The 19796-nt window shown below is 48.5% G+C and overlaps 1 protein-coding gene and 1 long non-coding RNA gene across 3 annotated transcripts in view; one reads left to right on the forward strand and one right to left on the reverse strand.

The window, feature by feature from the left end:
• The first annotated feature begins 457 nt into the window (after positions 1-457).
• On the forward strand, positions 458-14181 carry LOC130536787 (uncharacterized). Its single transcript, XR_008953464.1, has 2 exons — positions 458-9715; positions 12419-14181. It is a non-coding gene; the product is annotated as an uncharacterized LOC130536787 (long non-coding RNA).
• Positions 13774-19796, reverse strand: part of LOC130536781 (PDZ domain-containing RING finger protein 4-like) — a 58324-nt gene continuing 52301 nt past the window's right edge. For both annotated transcript variants that reach the window (XM_057052964.1, XM_057052965.1), the window contains 5 exons: positions 19648-19746; positions 18766-18828; positions 17688-17789; positions 17032-17160; positions 13774-16448 (listed from right to left, as the gene is read on the reverse strand). In XM_057052964.1, the coding sequence (XP_056908944.1) occupies positions 15012-16448; positions 17032-17160; positions 17688-17789; positions 18766-18828; positions 19648-19746 (1830 nt within the window). In that variant the 3' untranslated portion in view covers positions 13774-15011. The remainder of the gene's footprint in view (positions 16449-17031; positions 17161-17687; positions 17790-18765; positions 18829-19647; positions 19747-19796) is intronic.

Consider the following 19796-nt stretch of genomic DNA (forward strand, 5'->3'; position numbering starts at 1 on the left):
CAGAGATGATTAGACGCCCTCTCTGAGATGGAGCGGCACCAGAAGCATATTTCACTTTTAGGGCTAATAGTGCTGCGGCCCGCATCGCTCCTGAGCCTAATGGTCATTGGCTCTGCTCTAACTGCTCCTGCCAATGGATTATTCATGTTATTGCTTGTAGTACTTGGCCCCTGCGATGTTCGATAGCGAGTTAAAGCGCCGGCATCATTTAAAACGGCCCAACGCGGACTGAGCCGGGTCAGGCAAAGTGGAGTCCTGCTCTGTGGAGAGCGGAAGCAGCGCCGCGTAATAAAGGCGCTAATTTATTGGGTATTGACGCAGTTATCGAGAGTCTCACCTCTCTCCTGTAAATTAGCCACTGCTTAGCAGGAGGTAGCTGGAGACAGGAGGAGGAAGGAAACTGAGGCCTCCACCACTGAAGGTCTGACTGACCCCGGTGGGCGACCCCAGGGCAGACGTGGCGTCTTTTATCGCCGTTTGGTATTATTACACTGCCTGATATTGTTTTGGGTGTTTTTTTTGTAAATGTCAGATATTTGTGCAGCTTTTTTGCTCATCGACGCGCCACGTCTCAGGTACACGAGGCTGCGATGAGGAAACGATTCAAACGACCTCACGAGGTTTCTGCCACCGTGAGTCTTGAGCATGTTCTGATCCGCGCTGCTGTGATGGTTTATTAATCGCGGCAACCCGAGCAGAGTTTGTTGTTTACTCTTGTTTTTCCCATCAGTCGCCTCTTCTCCATCTGGTCTGTTCTCCCGAGTCCTCCACCTCCTCTGCTGTGGGTCATTTAATCGTCTTCCTCATGCATCCCCTCCTCCTCCAGCATTTCCTAATGAAGGTATCGTCCTGGGGCCCGCAAACACCGGCTGATCCATTGACTGCTGGAGCGGCTCGACCTGTGCGCGGAACCTTTAATTGTTTTCTTCGGAGCCTGACAGGCGGAGAAGCGTGATGGATCTGCGGGCGGCGTTTATCTCTGACACGGAAGAGGACGCTCCTGCGCGTAAACGCCCAGAGCTCCTGTAAACGGAGCCGGCGCTAATGCTTCATTTAGATGGCTGCATTTCCCCTCTTGGTTCTACACCAGAGGCGCTCCTTCATTTTGGAGCCGAAGAGCATTCCGAGGAAATCCCCGGAGCGAAATGGGCTGTTCCGCAAACTCGGCCGGTTCCCACAAATCTCTCCCGCCACTCCAGCCGCTGGCGGTGACGGAGGTGTGAAATGAGCCGCCGCTCTCGGGGTAACGGACCCGGCCCTCATGTGGAACCCATTAGAACAATGTAATCACAGGCTAATTTAACATTCTATTTCTTGCGCTGTGGTGTTTTTGGAACGCCAAAATAGATTAATCAGGCATATTAGAGCCACGGTGCGATTTAAGGGTACAGGGTTTAAATCGAGGAAAACGGGAGAAAGTGTTCCGCACATGTTAACATAATATTAACATTTAATCCTTCTTGGAATTTGTCTTTAGAGACGTGCCGGGTTTGAAGGTGAGTTCTGATCAACGTTGCTCGGAACCTCTGCAAATAGGTGAGAATTCCAAAGAGGAGCGATTGATCCGTTGGTCTGAACCAGCCGTTATTGTTGAGATAAATGAGAGGAAAACTGTGCCTCCTTTGTTTAAAAAGTTCCCCATCAGGACTTTAGAATAACCCAGTTTCAATTAAGAGTTTAATTGGTATCGTCCTGGGACCCGGAGTAAGTTCCTGGTTTGTACCTTCAGGGTTATGCTTCATTCTCTTTCATTATCTCGCTCTTTCCAACATGGATTTCCTTTAGCTTCCCCCGGCAGCCCCCGACTCGATATTCCTGCCGTAAAGGGGGGATCAATGGAAGGTCAACTTGAAACTGTTTCATTGACTGAAACATTTACACGCGCTTCCACGCCAACTTCTGTCGCTAATACTGAAATGATTCACTCTGCGCTTCAGGAGAAGTGGAGCAAAGCAGATTCTGGCCTTTCCTGGACTAAAGCAGACAACATCTATAACGTCTGAGACTGATCGGAGGCAGAATATTTGCATCTTTATAAGACTTGACTGGCAGGTCGCTAAGAAGATTAAACTCTAATCCTGTTCACAGATCAGAGCTGCTCCGTGACATTGGGAGATCGTTTAGGAAGCCTGAAATTATGATCTGATTTAATTAGCTCAGGGCTTTAGACGCTGATGCTGTTTTACTGCAGATGTGATGGATATTTGGACCTGCTGCTCCAGGAGGGGGTTAAATTGTGTCTTTCCCTTTGTGGGTTGGTCTGAGGGAAACCGAAGAGGTCAAAGGTTACAGTAACCACTAAGATGGTCGTTTCCACCTTTGAAAACATCAGACTGGAACGTTTTTGCCGGGTCTGGGATGGCAAATTCTGGTCATTTTGCCTTTTATTGTGAAATCTCGCTCACTTCCCTAATTGTTTATCCGACTCTAGCCTCTGTTAAACCTCTGAGCAAAGCTGTCGGGCAAGTTTATTCTGAACCATTTCAGCTCCCATTAGAAGATGAGCGTTCAATCTTCCAGAATTTCATCTGAGTGCTGTCTGAGGATGTAGCCATGGCTGTGGCTGCTGGAGGAGGTGATGAGGCCTCTGCTGATTTAAGGCAGCAGTGTTTTGGAGGGGAAACGATGTGCTGCAGCCTCTCTCAGGCTCTGCTTCCTAATGAACCACGATCGGGAGCGCCGGAGCACTAAAGTGATAAAAGAACAGTTTGGATTAATGCTGCCACTTCCAACAAGCTTCTATGACGCTCTTAATTTCATTTAGTGATGCAAAACAACAAGGAAATGAAAAAATACCATCATGACGTCGATTGGAATCAGCCTCTTTAGCCACAGACCCCAGATTCGTCTTTGTGCCGCCGCGTTTAATGCAAATTCTGTGTTATTTCCCTGTGAAACGCAAACATTCAGGTCACCCAACGTGAGCGTTCTATCAACCGAGCCGACTGGGAGGCGTCTGCAGACAGAGTGGGGCTTTAATCGTTTCATTTGGCCATTTCTTTGATTCAGTTTTTGATTTCTTATCTCTGAATTATTCATGAAAGCACCAGTCACTTGAGTGTGAGAACACAACGTGACACAGAGGAGTTATCACCTGCAAAATGGCTCTGATATACTGGGAATGACCCGGGACTCTAGTGGATCAATATTTCTCCCTCTGATATCGAGTCGTTTTGACTTTGAGGACGCAAAGAAAGTTTTGAGTTTCTAACTTTGTGAACGCGTCTGCGGGTGCGAGCTGCTCCGTCCACCCACCAGAGACTCGGATGAATGATAAAACCTGCTCTGTCTGTTTAGCCTCCTGGGAATTTCTCATTTGTTCCTCACTGTCAAACGGGCTTTAATCTGGCGCTCCCAGGACGCCGGCGTCTCTCTCTCTGTTGTGACAAGGCTGGTTTACAGAAATCACTCCTTTCTGCTTGGTTGTCTGACTCTGTCGTTATTATTCAGATGCTGGCGTCCCCGGGGAAATCCACCCATCGGAGGCTGCCGCTCCTCTTCTTCCCACATCTTCTCTGTTCTTCTTCTCCTCTCTGTGACTGCAGATATCGTCCTCCCCACCTGTTTTATTACTGACTGGTGCAGTCTAACCACAGCCTGAAACGGTCTTGGCTGTTTTCTTGTGTTTGGAAGTCACCAGATGCAGATCCATTATGGGCTGTGAAGCACATTCAGAGGTGTTCGAGGATGTTATTATGCTGTAATTGAATAATGCCTGGTCGCAGTGCTGGAAACGAAAAGGTCGCCGCATTCCTGCAGAGGAAAAATTGACCAAAAAAGGGTAAATATGAATAAAAGATTGCGCAAAAAGGTCCTATTAATGGATGGAGCTAATTCAGTTTGTTATCCTGGTGCTTTAGTCATTTTTCATTACCTTTTTGCTGCACTGATGTTTGTTAGTGCTCCCAGTGTTTCCTTAAATCACCTGATTATCTGCTCCCAAGGCCTGCCAAGGTCTCGATAGGAGGACGCCGGTGTGTAATGTGCTGTTTGGGATCATCGGGGGCTCGTGGCCCTCGTGCAGAAATATGACGTGCACTGCTGAGGCTCATTCATGGGTTTTTAGTGGAGCTCCCGAGATGTCTAATGATATATTCGTCTAACGGTATATTACAGTGAGTGAAACAGCGCCCCCAGGATTGTGATGGATTTAATGAGTCAGGTCGCCTGGTCAAAAATGGTATTGCAAGCAGATGTGTAGATGAGTCGCTGTAAACTAAGGCAGAATGTTACACGACTGGAAAACTCAGATAAACCAAGATTTTATCAGGTAAACTGCCAATGATATCAGGTCCCAAAAGAGAGGCCAGGAAGTTGTCAGAATTAAAACCAAATGACCCGTTTAGTGTTTTTGCTTTGGCAGCAACATAAAATATACGATTAAATTTAGTTTAAGGGCTTGGTTATTACATTTCCCCCCTAAATAGAATTTGTGGAAACATTTCAGCAGAAGATCAGTTGTTTTCCAGAACAGTAATTAGTCTGTCTTAAATAAGTTTCTATTCCCTGAGGTTTCCCTCGGACTTAATCAGCCAGGGGTCACAAAGGTTAACGAATCATGTTGGCTGTAAAGGTAATTAACTTGAATGAGCCTTGTCGGGTACTCTAACTCTCCAGGCACGCTCTGAGGAAGACCCTTATTTTATTGAGCTGTTTCGCCTGGAAATGAAAGTGTGTGCGTGGATTATAAAAGATGACTTTAACACTTTGCTTCCTTTGGGTATTTTATAGCCATTTCACTAAAAAAAAAATTGTTTCTTGCATCCAACAGTGACATCAATATTTCTCTCTTTAGTTCCACTAGAAACAGCTTTTCAAGTCCTCTAAACTGCAAAATGAGTCGATCCTTTCATCCCACTAGGTGGTAAAACGAATCCACAGGTCTGATTTCTTTGAAACCGGCCTGTTTTGGCTCATTTTATTCAGTTTATTGCAGTTTTTGAGCACCGGCTGGTTTATTCTGGTTGACCATGAGGTGTCAGAAGTGGCGATCGGGTGGTTATTTCCAGGCTGGTTTTTGGCTGGTTTGGGCTGTGGCGACAGCTGGGTTCCAGGTGCTGCCCCCTTGTGGAGGACGCTGACATTCATCCATCCAATCAGCCAGGGGTCATAAAAGAAGCATCAGCTATGATCCCCCGTCTGCTAACTTAAAGGCTTTAAGCCATTGACTTTTGCTTCCTATTGCCTGAAGACAGAGGTGCACCAGAATCAGTCAGCAATTTGCATTTAGATTGTGCTGCATATTGAAATGTGTGAATGGGATCGTCAAGGAAACGAATAATCCAAGTTGTGTTTCAAGCAAAGTTTTCAGAAGGTCACAGAAGTCTTGCAGAGCCTCAGGTTGTTACCAAATGGTTGGTGGTCTAGAGGCCTGAATGTCTGATATTTTGTCAGCGGGTTGGAAACATTTTTGTAAATGAATCAAATTATGTTTATTGCACATGATTATAAATTAAAAGTACTTCCATCCTTAATGAATGGCTTTTAACTGGAATTGAGAGATTACGTTTGGCAGCGCATTTCTAACGATAAAGTGAATTTTCTTTGAATACTAGGAGTCATGCCTCAGTTATTTATTGAAATGTTCCGAATCGCTCTCCGTTTACACAGTTAATCTGTCAGAAAAGCAGATTAAAGATCCAAAAGCAGGGTTTTGAAATGCAGCGTCCAGCAGAGGGGTCAGGTAGTATTTCTGTTTCAGCATTTTATCGCGCAGCATTATTAATAAAGGCCGCGCATTATCATGATTAAAGCCGACGCTTTATCACATTTAAAAACATCGCCATGTGATGCGGGGCGCCTTTTGTCTGAGCTTATCTGCCTTATGAAAAGCAGGGGACTGTTGTTGTTCTGCTCTCTGAAACGATGATATCGCTGAGCAACACCTGTGTCTGAGGGACACAGCTGCTTCTTTCTCTCCGGGATTTCTGTCATTCGGCCTTTTATGTGCTGGTGAATGCTCCATTCAGCTTGAAGAGAACAACAAACCCAGATTAGCTGCTTTTATTCCGCATCATCTCGGCAAGGATGGGGTAATAATGATCAGTGTTTGTCTGGAAGACCCCAGAAGCTCCTCTCACCTGGCTCAGCCTGCTTTATTTCCCCTTTTATTAAAGTCGCAGCATCTTTTTCCATACGTATATTTCCTGCCGCGGCGTTTTGTGGCCGCGAGGCTTCCGTCAGAAAACCTAGAGGGAATTGAACCGAAGCTCCGAATCGGCTGAATATTGAGAGCGCAGAGAAGCGGATCTGGCCGCAGATTTCATTTGAAGTCCTCCTATATGCAGCCCAGATTCAAAATGTATACTAAATGTATACAGAGTAACTCAATTTTTACACTTTTTCCTTCATGTTCTTGCATTTATTCATCTAACATCCTGACGTAATGGGTGGAAAATCGCACATGAAGCATTTCTTTAGATAAAAGCTCCTTTCGGCATTCCTGCTGACTCGGCGTTTATGGTGAGCAGATTCTCTGGTTCTGTACCAGGTTGGCTGCTCTCGTATGTTGCACCTGAACAGGCACCATGTTCCATTAGCCCAAACCAATCAGAGACGAGGTTTATATTTATAATCCTGTGCTGGAGGTACTTCATCACTTATGCTGATCAGCCATAGTGACTAATCACAGAAGAGCTCTAATGAGATTAATTTGTAAAAATGGGATACCTTTTTTTCCTCCTCCTCCTCTTTCTGTACTGGCGAGATCTGCCCGAGAGACCTGGTGATCCATCAGTGCTGCACGGATTTCTTCTCTTCTCAACATAATATCACAATATTTCCGAACAAATGATCAGAGATGCGTATTGTTCCGCTTCCAGACTCGGCTCTTCTGTTAATGGAGCCTTTTTCCTTCTGCCAGGCAGCTGTGAGTCTGATTGTGGCATCATTAAATTAAAAATGTGGTAAAACGCTGTCATTTAGTGGAAGTAAGACATTAAACAGTGAAAGTATCTGCCTGTGTGCTGCGGAAGATGAGGGAAAGATTTCAGATCGCAACCATAGCAACGGTGTCGGATGCAAACGTGCCCTCCAGCGAGAGTGTCAGAGCCGGCGGTGTCATAGTAACGTCCACACTGGTCCCGTAATGAATTTCTTTGCCAGAAGGGGGAGACAAAAGTTCTGTACCCCGTGTTTGATTTGCCAGATCCAAAATAAGAGATTAGAACCAGACGGGCCAGGTTCTCCAGCGTTCTCCATCTGTGCTGGGATGGTTTTTCTGGGACTTCTGGAGTCACGTGCATAATTCCGACAGGTGCTTTTTCCCCGTCCTGCCCGCAGCTGCCAGTGAGACCGTTTGCAAACACAACAGAGCTGGCATATAAGGGAGAACAGCTGGTACCACACACACACACACACACACACACACACACACACACAGGCTGAGGCTGTGCACACTCTCTGAGACGTGCTCTGCCTCAGATTTCAGCCCCTCAGGACCTTCGCACAGTCTCGCTGTCTTAATCCTGTCTGCTCCATACCACCACCGCCTGCGTCGCCATGGTTCCAGAGGACGATTCAGCCCGAACACACATCCAGAACCATCATGGAACTCCACGCTGACGGTCATGAGGTAACTTCCTCTGCAGCCAAATCTGACCAGTGTGGCCAGGACAGGCCCAATAACTGTCTTCCACACAAAAGTGATTTATTATCATAAGAATCTGGTTAAAATAGGAAATGATTCTCTCCCGACTGCTGTCTCTGAGATTTACGTGCATTTCTTCCCAAATGCGGGATTAGCCCTACTTTTCATCCACAGCATCGATGCCTGAACCTCATATTTCCATCATTTTCCACTTCCATTCACGCCAGCTGAGGACACTCATGCCCCCGCAGTCGCGGCTCAAGAAGAGGAGATGGGGACTGCAGCAGGAGTGCAAGAGTCAGCTCCGGAGTTCTCCTCAAGGGCTTCTTCTGGGCGGTATCTTCACATAAATACTCGTCTCCCACAGGCGAGCCCACTGTTGCACCGTTCAATGGCCGTCCTGATCCATTAGGGGAAGGATAAGAGGGGCGTGTGGCAGCGAGGAGCCTGTAGATCTCCAGTTCTGCCTCCTGACGGAATGAAAAGACTGTTGTGTGGAGGAGTGCACAGCGGTGGCAGGATGGCTTCTCTGGGGCCAAATCAAAAGGCTGGTAAATAAGAATGAAATGACGCCGGGAGGCTGACATTTCGGCTCCGTGAGATTAATAATGAAGGAGATTACAGGAACCTCAGTGGGGCACACAAATGAGACGAACCCCAGGAAGAGTATTAGAGGGCTGACAGCCCGCGTCAAATAACCGAGAGTCCTCGACAGCCGTTGTGAATTTAATATTTGATATCCTTCCATCAAGGAGGCATCTGGCTATGGGGTTGTCTTTATATCAACACTCCTTTGTAATGAAAGTGCGTGCTGGTTGTCATTTTCACTCCATCAGTGCACGTGGCTGATATAGAAGTGGGAGAAAAAGGGAGACGTCTGAGGATTCATAGGGGACAAGTGGAGGTCACCATTGATTTTTAAACCGAGAAAGAGAGTTTAAGAGTCCTCTTATGTCAAATAATGGTGAGTTTCCTGGTGATGGACGTCTGAAAATGGATGGATAAAGTGGATAAAAGTGTTTTCAAGCATAAATTTGACAGCTGAGGAATCCCGATGTTGACTGACGGGAGGACGACACCAAATCTGATGGAGATTGATGGCCGGACTTAATCAGCAAGCGTTTAGATTTGAGTCAGATGCAAATCCCCCCCCAAAGATACGACAGGTGATAGATGTGTTATTGCCTCGAACCGACTTCATTTAGGCCCGGAGGCGGAGGTGTGGGGGGAGAAACGTGTTGATTTCCCCCCGAGGAGACGGGATCTACATAAACAGGAGAAGATGACCTGCTTCTCTGGGGATTCCTCAGCTATGAGCAGCTCCAGGTTTCAATACCAACTATGGCATTTGAGCAGAAGGCCAAATGTAAATAACCAATGGGGGGGGCTGGAAAAGGGCATCCAGCCTTGTAGGGAGAGGTCATCACCTCCTGTTTTTACATATGCTGTTTTGTAACCAGGGAAGTCGTCACGTAGCTCATTTAGATGCAGCGGAGCTGGGGATCATCTTTAGTGACGCCCTCACCCGAGTTTCCCCCCACTCTTCCCTGGGATGGTTTATCCCGGTGGTCCTGATAATTACTTTTTCATCGTTCATTCATTTTCAAGACTTTCGGATATTCCTTTACTGAATAACTTTTTTTTTTTTTCCATATGGCCTTTAGGTAAATCCCTTCTCCAGACCCTGGGGAGAGGTCCGGCTGTTTGCTGGGTTTAAGCCCCACTCCCTCCCTCCGGAAATACCCCCAACTCACTCAGCTGGGGGATCTGATCTGATCCAATCTGTTATGCTTCTATCCCCTCCATCACTGAGCAATTGGGATTCTTTGTATTATTCATCTTGTTGTAACAGCAATAACAAAGACCATATAAATAGTAAAGATTGGGCATCAGGCGAGGAATTTATTAATAAATATAAACCAGGCGGCATCAAAATCTGAGAGTTTTTGATTGATGGGTGCTAACACTGATCTACGGTTCACCGCGAGATCTCCCACTGAGTGATATTGATATTCTTTGTGCTCCGTTCCAGGTTTCCAGATTGGTTTTCTTGGCTGAGAAGAGAATATCTGCCGAATTTCTACTGCTGAGACGGTGCCAAGGATGCAGACCTGAGGGGATAAAAAGGTCAGTTCCTCGCTAATACACAGCTTCTGGATTAGAGTGGAGATGTGGGATGGAAGTGCGGTGTAATCTGTTTTTTATAATTGATGGTCCAGTGGCTGAATTGAGGTTTTGAATCGGTGTCGGAATCTTTCCAGCAGGAATTGAGATTTGATGGTAGAGGCCATTTTATTGGAGGTTCCAGGTGATCCGGAGAGCAGTAAACCTGACAGCTGGGCGTCTCTCGTCCTCCCTCACGTTTGGGGGATGTAGAGCAGCAATTCTCTGGATGAAAGGGAATGACTGTAAATAAATAGTTGATCTTTGGCAGGTTTGACATCTCACTTCATGGCTGTTAAGTAGGCTGGAGCGGATTCATGAATTCAGTTGGGAAGTGGAGTGGATAACTCTGACAGCTCGTGGAAATACTGATGCCCAGATATTTAAATGTACCTGCAGTAAAAAAGGATGAGGTGAAAGCAGCCAGAACGAGGCTGCCACAGCCTCTCCTCTAATCCCAGAGCAACGATGGACACAAAAGAGAAACATGCATGCGTGGATGATTGTGGGCTCGCAGCAATAGTAGAACATCGTCGGCGTAAAGAATAACCTCGCGCTCTGTGGGAGGGTTAGGAAACCAGAGTGTTTTCACAGATTGGGAGTGACAAAAGTGTAACCAGGACCTGCAGCCTCGCCTCACACGGACACACAGACAGCTCAGCAAAAACAAGAGTCGCCGGGTATAAAGCAGCTAGAAAGTTAGTCAGCGTAGTGCACGATCCCTGGAACGCTCTGGTTTTATATGCTATTGTAATGATCCATGGAAATGGAATGTGCTAATGTGCTTCCTGCTCCTAATGAGGTCAGGTCGTCATTAGAAGACTCCTGTTTAGCTTTTCCCTCCAATGAAATGTGCAAACGAAGGTCTATTTGGGTCCTTAATGCTTCTTACCTGCTGTCATTATGGGTCATTATGTAGCACTTCATGGTTGCTTTTGTGTTTACATCTGATATCAAATCAACATCGTGGCTGTTTGCACACTATTATTTTTTAAATTACATTTTTAAAACATATTCTTCACTTGAGATATTTTACCTATGAACTTCCCTTATGTGTTTGAAGGTTTTATTTTGTTGAAACCAACCAAAGATAGGAAATGAAACGGGATGCTCGTATTGGCAGGTGATATTGAACCCAGCGGCTCACTGATAACCTTGGATTTAATACATTCTTCTGAAAATATGACCGTTTCCATGATGAACAGAGAGAAATGTTATTCCAGCTCCTGTTGAATGGAAATTAATTTGCAATACTCCTGCTTTTATAATAAAAGAGGGCAGAACGTGGTCATGTGTGGGAGATGCAGAGGACAGAACAGAATATTAGTAGAGGATCCTATTCATGAAGTATAAAAGACTTATTTAAATCGGCTTTTGAAAAGCCAACAAAGGAACTCGATTTAATAGCTTATGACGGCAAACCGGCTGGTTTTTATCTGCGAACACACAGCGATGTTGAATAGAGTAGAAACTGTAATAATGAAATTGTTTTGTGCTTAAACTTCCCAGAAAAGAGTAGGTTTCAAAGCGGGTTTGCCACAAATATTGAGCTAAATATTGAGCTATTGTTGAATAGAGGACATCTGGAAATAAAGCAGCCTGTTCTTCTGATTCATGTTAATATTAACACATTTATTGGTTGGAGAAGGGACGATGGAGCAAAACAAGGACGTAAATGATACATTGAGGGGTCAGAGGTCAGCGTGCAGCTATTGAACTAGTGATGACGGCAGGGAGAGGAAGAGGTGGAGGACAGGGGAGAGGAGGACGAGGAGGAGGACAGGGGAGAGGAGGACGAAGCGGAGGACAGGGGAGAGGAGGAGGAGGCGGAGGACAGGGGAGAGGAGGACAGGGGAGAGGAAGACGAGGAGGAGGACGAGGAGGGGGACAGGGGAGGAGGACGAGGAGGAGGACAGGGTAGAGGAGGACAGGGGAGGAGGAGGAGGACAGGGTAGAGGAGGACAGAGGAGAGGAGGAAGAGGAGGAGGACAGGGGAGAGGAGGAAGAGGAGGAGGACAGGGGAGAGGAGAAGAGGAGGGGGACAGGGTAGTAGAGGAGGACAGGGGAGGAGGAGGAGGACAGGGTAGAGGGGACAGGGGAGGAGGAAGAGGAGGAGGACAGGGGAGAGGAGGAGGGCAGGGGAGAGGAGGAAGAGGAGGAGGACAGGGAAGAGGAGGAAGAGGCAGAGGACAGGGGAGAGGAGGAAGACAGGGGAGAGGAGGAAGAGTGAGAGTGGTTGACCCCGCGGCCCCCTCTCTGTAGTAACCTATAACGGCGTGCTCCATCCTGAAGGTTGGCGGCGAGAACGACTCCGCTGTGCAGTCGGCTGCGTCTCCTGCCTTCATGGCTCGGTCGCCTCTCTCGGACTCTCCAAGGGTGGCGCCTTTTTTCTGGGACGCCTCCAAAAGTTCTGAATAGTCTTTTTATGGTCGCAGCAGAAGAGAAACCGCTGGAATGTCACAAATTCGTGAAGGTAGCAGCTAATAAAAGATTATCGTGCCCTTTCCAAAAAAAGCGTAATCTCATAAAATCTTTCCGCACTGGTAGGTTCCACTCTGCCTCTGAATGGATCTTTTTTGGGGGGGGCTACTCATGAAGAATAGCTTTAATTTGCAGTTGCAATTAAGCCCAGTGGGAGATAACTCACCAAAAAAATCATCATTCTAGGAAAACGCCGATGCGGGAAAAGTGAACTTCTGGAAGTGACACTGGGAATAATGAGGTCCTTCGGTCTGGAGAAGATAACCCCCCCCACCAACTGGATCCACCAGGACCGTGGAACGAGTCCAGCCGGGACGCTGAACCAACACTGGGAGCAGAGAGGTTTGATGTTTATTTCCATGCAATTAAGGCTGGACTGTACGCAGAGTCCGACCCACCTTCAGCTCTTACATCATGCTAATGAGACAGGGAGGTGTGCTACATGCAGAGTTGTAGCCTAATTAAACACGTTTGTCAGTCAGGCTGGCCGGAGGTTAATGAACAGAGGAAGGACCCTTTGTGCATGAATGTTAGAGCGGGTACGATGCATTTAAAGCAAACGTGCCTTTCAAAGTGATCTGTGAGGGTGGCAGGGGAATGTGGAGCAGTGCCACAGGCTGGGGGACTTGACCACATGACTGGGACGTTAACCCGCACAGATCAAAACCTGCCACCCGTCTTTCGCCGAAAAGATGAGATCAAGGCAGTCGGGAGCGCTGCCATGCAGAATACATCAGCGTGCGGTGTGTCGAGTGCATGTTTGCTTGTAAATAATGATGGAAAAGGTGTAGTTTTTCTTTAAAAGATGTTCTAAAGGTTAGCAATAAATACTAATGCGAGCAGCGATGTGTGTGTGTGGATGAGCCGTTGCTATCTGCTTGACATTTCTGTCAGCGCCGGTGTTTGAACTGCTGCTAGCTCAGACAAATGCCACGGCTGTCACCGCTCTGCCTTTAATTCCACACGACTGGGTCTTCCTGGGGCTCCAGGATGAACTTCATTAGCTTCAGTTAGCTTTGCTGCTCACATCGCTCCCATTGTTCACTTTGTAATCGTGGCAGGCTCCATTTTTTTGGACTGCATTTTGTGAGAAGTTGCTTCTAAGCTCACTGAAGTGGTGGGCCGTGACCGTGAAGTGCTGCTCCATTCTACCCTTTGTCAGCGTGTAAAGCTCGGTCCTGACCCGCGTACGAGGCCGCCGCGGTGAATAAATGATAGGGACATTTTAATGAACGCAAAGCAATCCAAGTAGACGCATATTTTAATTGAAACCTCCTGTTTAATTAATGTATCCATAGAGGAAAAGGAAGGAAAATGAGCAGAGGTTAATATATGGTGCGTTCAGTGAACATGTCACTGTGTTTTAATGGCTAAGCTAGCCTGCATTGGTGCGGCTCATACCTTTTGTTCTGTTTTGACTCCAGATGTGCAGCGGATCAGGTGAGCGGACAGATGTTGGCACGTGAGGCCCTCAGACAGCCGCGTGAGTGCACGCCGGCCTGCGGTCTTTGGCGCCGGTAAAAACGAATCTCGCGTCGGTGTTATACAAAATAATAATTTATTTCTTCTGCAAAGATCACCATGACCACACATTTTACCTGGCTACAAATATGCCAACTACTAGCAACGACTCGACACCGGACCATCGACTCCAAACAAATACAAGGGGAGCGGATTCAAATCTCAGATTTACAATGTTTGAGGTTACTGGAAGGAGTGGTCAGCGCGGGAGGGCGAGGGCGGGCCGGTGGCGGCGCCGCCGGCGCTGCTGTGCTCTGCTTGGCGGCCATCATCACTGTCAGGGAGCGAAACTCTGAATTTAGCGGTGAGTATCCAGCGTTCCCCGTCCTCCTCCCGGTCGGTACAAAACGGTCCATTTGGGAATGACAGGATGCACACGGCGGGGGTCCGTTGCTGTTAAGGCTGTGCTGAGCAGAGGTGTTTGGTATTCAATGCAAAAATAGTGGTATGTAAATTAGGATTATACGTAACAAAAAACCTCTAAATAGGAAAACAAACGTGGTTACAAAATGTTTTCAAACCATAATAAGAGTTGCATCGTTAGGGATGACCCAGAGCGTCAGACTGTGGAACGTCTAACTTCCTTTGCATAAGAAAACTCTTCGGTTCCGTGTTCCGTGCATCCAGAGCACCCCCCCCCCCCATTTATTAGTGTAGCAGCGTCTGGTTGGAGATCTGATAGGTTGATTTCAGAATGTACAGAAAAAAATATGATAAAACAAACATATCCAGAAGTTGTTTCCCCTCAAACCTCAGCTCGCGTTAATTTAGATTTCTTTTAAATGATTAAATGTTTGCTACAGTTATAAACTTTCTCACCGACTCTTGGAATAATTCTTATTTTATATCCCTTTTGAAAAAGGGATATAAAAAAGATGTGAGCTGCCCACTCGGAGGTGACCTGATCACAACTGAAACCTCCTATTCACTGGGAAGTGTCCCGAACGCACCGCAGAAAAGGCTTTTGTCAAAATCCTCATTGAACATAAATAAGAAAAGAGGACGAGAAGGAAAAACCTGCGTAGAGAAAATAAAATAACTTTATAGTCACTTCTTAGAAAATGCTTCTCCCCGAAGGATGATGTGAAAAAAGATGCCGTGACACCTGTGATAAATTCTTTACAAAAATGATTTTTTTTTTCTTTTTGTGTGGGGTTACAAACTGTGAAAATATTCCTATCGTCCTCATAAAAACGCCGCATTGAACGAGGCAAATATATCGTACCGCATGGGGTAATACGTTCCTGTCAGGACCTTTTTATACAGTGGTGACTGATAGAAAAGCATTGTGGACCTTGGCCCCCTCGGGGGCCTTGGCCCCGTGAGTCATCAGCTCCTGGATGGTCATCCAGTTGTCCAGAATCTTCTTGTTCCTCTTCTTCATCATCTTCCTGTGGCTCAGCTCGATGATGCTGACCTCTTTGCGGCTCTCGCTGCTGCTCTGGGGGTTCTCCCGCAGGCTCTCCAGCCGACTTCGCTGCATGAACTCTCGCCTCTTCCTCTGCTCCTTCGCCCGGACCAGGTGCTGCTTGCGCTCCTCTTTGCTCCAGTACCTCCCCATCTTCATCTCGCTCATGGCGTCGTCGTCGGTGGTCATGCCGCCGCTCCGCTCCTCCTTGATCTTCAGGGCGCGCTCCCTCAGGATCTTGTCCCTGACGGGCCTCTTGGTGATGTAGCGCGTGCCGTCGCTGCGGATCTTGACCTTCCACTCCATTTTGGGCTCGTTGACGGGCCTCTGGGGCTCCTTGCAGACGCTGAGGAGGCTCAGCTGGCTCTGAGCGTACTCCACGGCGGAGCGCTGTTGGATCAGATGCATGTAGCTCTGGTAGTGGCGGGCGTGCGCTGGGATGTTCACCTGCCGCTGCTGGGAACTGTGGGACGGGGAGAAGTAAGGGTTCAGCGAAACGCACGCCTTTAGGTTCCTGCTGCTTTCGTCCTCGGGCTGAGGAGTCTGGCTCAGTTCCGGGCTGCTGCTCTTGCCCGGAAGCGGAGCGCCGCCCGCCGGGACCGGGCTGGAGCTGAGGGAGCGGCCGGCGGCGAGGCCGGTGCAGAGGTTCCTCTGGTTGGTGAGGCTAACCATCCGCTGGAGCGAGTGCTCCGGGGAGCGGTCCATGGCCAGAGGGGTGCTGCGGGAGCTCTCGGCGGTGTTGTAGGCGCTGGAGCTGTCTTTGTCGGACTTCTCCAGCCTGTCATTAGTGTCGGTCAGCTTCCCCTTTGTGGTCTCCCCCCGCTGGCTGCCGTGCCTGGTGGCGGGGGCGGACTGACCGCCGGAGGGAGGGCACGTGTTCTTACGGAGGTTGTGGGCCTGCATGATGTTCTGACACTCCAGCTCGATGCTGCGCAGCTCCTCGTTGAGCATCCGCAGCTCGTGCTGCATGCCGTCCTGCTCGGCCACGCTGCACTCGATGGTGCTGCGGTGGCTGTAGAAGAGGTCGTACTCGCCGCCGTTGTGGATCTGACACTTGAGCTCCAAGAGCTGCTGGAAACGGTCGCCTTCGGCCTCGCCCTCGTCCTCGTCCTCCAGCCGCGTGGAGCCGGCGGGACAGTCTTGAGTGTCCCTCAGGCACTGGGACAGACGTCTCTGGATGTGCGCGAGGACGTTGTGCTCCGAGCTCTGGATTCTGTCTCGCAGACTCAGTATTCCATCTTTGTGGTGAGGGAGGGTGGAGCAGGTGGGCTTGTCCTCCTCCGCTCTCTGGAATCAAGATGAGACAAACGGGACTCGTGAGTTGTTGTCAGCTACGTTTGTCCTTCAAGCAGAACAACATGAGGAAAAGTCACCCGAAGTGCAACTAAAAGTTCAGAAACCCTCTGTTTTCCTGCAGGATGCGGGACCAAAACTCCATTTCTCCGGGGATCGCTTCCTTTTGTGCCGTCCCTTTGAAGTACCATTTGTAGCGCCGAATCTTCCCAGCGAAAAAGAATTTTAAATGACGATGCCTAATGTGCTGCATTTAAGTAGTTCGTCGATCTCCCCTCCCATAAATATTCATACTGATATTCAAGGCTTGTTTTCCCAGGAAATTCCAAGAATCTCAGTCTAATTCCGTGGCGGAGATCTGGTCAATATTGACGGGAATAATGTCTGGAAACAGCCACATCAATTTTTCATCCGTTTAATTGTGTGATGTTTGGCGAACTCGCCCCCAAACGGCTGCCTTTAATCTACGTTTCATGAGTTATTGGTTAGTTTGGGGGGGGGGGGCACGACAGTTTCTAACTTTGTCCTTGACTCGCTACCGCGGTGGCGCCGAGCATATGTTTCGCCGCTTCCTGACCTGCTCGTACTCTTGCGCCTCCTGTAAGGCAGCCAACTCCATCTCCTCCCTCTGTTGCTCCTCCAGCATTTCCATCTTCAGCTGCTCCAGGAACTCGCTGTGCTCGTCGTCTAGCCAGGCCTCCTCCAGCTGGGGGTGGATGGAGAACGCCGGCATATGGAAAGGGAGAAGGGAAACGAGCGCGTGTCATTTATCTGGGCCTTTAAGCATTAAAGGCGGCAAAAATGGCCGCCCGAGCGATGCATTCAGGGGGAAGAAGCGAGTAAAATACAAAATAGACGGCCAGAACTTTAAAGTTTAAGCTAAAATGAAGCGTCTGCGTGACGTGAGCGGCAGGTTTTTGCTTCCGAAAATCTTAGTTCGCCTGCCAGCACAGCTGCACTGCGGTGCCGTTCTGGCGCTTACTCGCCATCGGGGTCGGGCCTGAACTTCACATTAGCGCGTCGTTAGCTTTTATGGCGTGCAGTTGGAAGTCAATTACAGTAGCGCTGCGTAAAAAGAAAACATGATGAGGCGTTTCAATTGTGGCTGGTTGGAGGGGGGGAGGGGCGGGGGCTACGCTGGCTAAATCACAACGTTTGCCCCATCCCCACCCGCCTCGAGGGCGCCAGATCCCAGACGGGGTTCCGTTCGTCGGTTGTGCAGTCGTCTCCTACCTGGGTTTCGGGTCTCGCCACCAGCAGCACGATGCTCGTACACTCGTCGCTGGAGAGCGCCGCCACGGCTTCCTGCCTGTTCTGGACATCCTGCCCGTTAATCTGAAGATGACACACAAACCCAGTGAAGGCACTTGGCGTCGGACCACCGCAGGCGGGCCAAACGCCGCGCGAAATCGGGAGCGAGTCAAAACAAGACCGCGATGCTTTGATATAATTCAGGCAAATCAAAGGCACCACTGTGACGCAGGACCCGGCCGTGGTTATGAACGGGGACAGTGGCTGCGGGCTGATGGAGCTGTGGTCCTCGCCACTGTATCCGGCCCCAAACATACATCTCGCCACACAATTAACTGGCCAGTGACAGGGGGCGTCCATCTTTTTGCAGGCAGAGTAATGGCCCTGTCACTGGTGGATAATAGTGCCAGAGTACTGGTCTGCTCCACAAACACACACACACTCGCCCCCCTCCCCCCTCGCCCAAATCACTCACAACACACGCTGCACCGCTACACAATTAGGCCACCGGTGCTCGTGCATCCGCCCTCTCCATTTAGTAATTGCTTTCCGCAGATTATTTTCTTCTTCCTTTTCATTACTCCACTTCGCCTCCTCGTGAAGGAAACTTAAAAATGCTAAATGAATCATTGTGTACACTCAGTAAGTGGACTCCCAGAACTGAACACAACTCTAGCACACATTAGCATGACGCTGTACAGTTGGGGAGGATCACACCCTGGTTTTGAGGACCTGAAATTGTTGTTCTTCAGCTTAGTTGCTCCTCAGAAGGGGGTCAAAGTCTGCTAGCGAACATCATATTTGCCGCATGGAGCAAACAAACTGAAGAAAATGGACTAAATGTTTGGGCTGTTGTGAACATTCATGTGGAATCTTATGAATATGACCAACAGAGCCTCCCTTAAAAGCTTCAGCGGCGCCACCAATCCCCGCAGGAAGGAGAGAGGAGCAACATGCTGAAGCAGAACTTCTCACCACCACCCACCACTGAGTCTGTGCTGGTAAGGGGGGGGGGGACTCTACACAAAAGTGTGTTTTTAATGTTAAATTTAAGGCGTACCTGTAAAATCCGGTCCCCCTCGCGGATGCGCCCGTCTCTGGCCGCGATGCTGTTTGGGCTGATCTGCAGGAGACAGAATAACGACATTTCATAGAACTGAAGAAAACGTTCTGCCTCTACCCGACGGACGGACGGACGGACGCTCCTTCACCAGCCAGTCGACCGGCTCCTCACGTGGGACCTCTGGAGATGTGAGGATCCATAACAGCCCACTCAAACTGGGATGTGGTGGCTATACTGGGAGGGGGCGGGACCATGGCTAACTGTGGTTTATCCTGTCACCGCAACACCTTCGGTATCTCACCTGTTTCAACCGCCATTGTGACCTAATTCTGCTGTCAGACCCCCCCCCCAAAAAAAACGTGATTCATGGTTATTGCAGCTCTGAGCGAACTCCAGACCGCTTCCGAGAGTTGCATCCTCGTTGTAACTGACTGGGGTTTTTTTGGGGTTTTTTTACGAACTTTTCCATCATATCGAGTTAATAAACATCTGAGAAACTGTTTTGCTCCTGGGAGAAGTTCAGTTTAATCTCTTGATTTAATCTTGGAAATCCAGACCTCCACATATTCTCCTGATAGGCTCCAACAGGGAGGAAGCCGTGTGTGAAGTGTAAGAGAAGCACATCAAAGAGCTGAAATAAAAGATCTGTTGAATATGCCGATACCCTCGTGATGCTATTTATACGACTTTTTGAGCAGCTCGCAGTGTTGGGATAAATAAATCAGGCTGTGCGGGATACACGTGTGTTCCTACAATGATTCTTTGATTACAAGACAGTGGAGACGCATCAAAGAAAAGAGAGGTATCAAAAGGAGAGGTTTCAGCGTCGGGAGAGTAAACACTCCCTGTTCCGTGGAAGGAATAAAGGGATGCGCTCACCTCGCTGACGTAGATCGCCACGTCTTCCTCTTCGTCCGTCCTGTAGCACAGCGTTAGCCCTAGCTTCTCCTGGCTGTTGACTCGGCACAATTCCACTTCCTGCGCGGATACGAGGGGAGGGAGCACAAAAATGCTTAGTCATGGTATCG

This window comes from Takifugu flavidus, chromosome 13 (assembly GCF_003711565.1).
Source record: "Takifugu flavidus isolate HTHZ2018 chromosome 13, ASM371156v2, whole genome shotgun sequence".
In the NCBI taxonomy this organism is placed as follows: domain Eukaryota; kingdom Metazoa; phylum Chordata; class Actinopteri; order Tetraodontiformes; family Tetraodontidae; genus Takifugu; species Takifugu flavidus.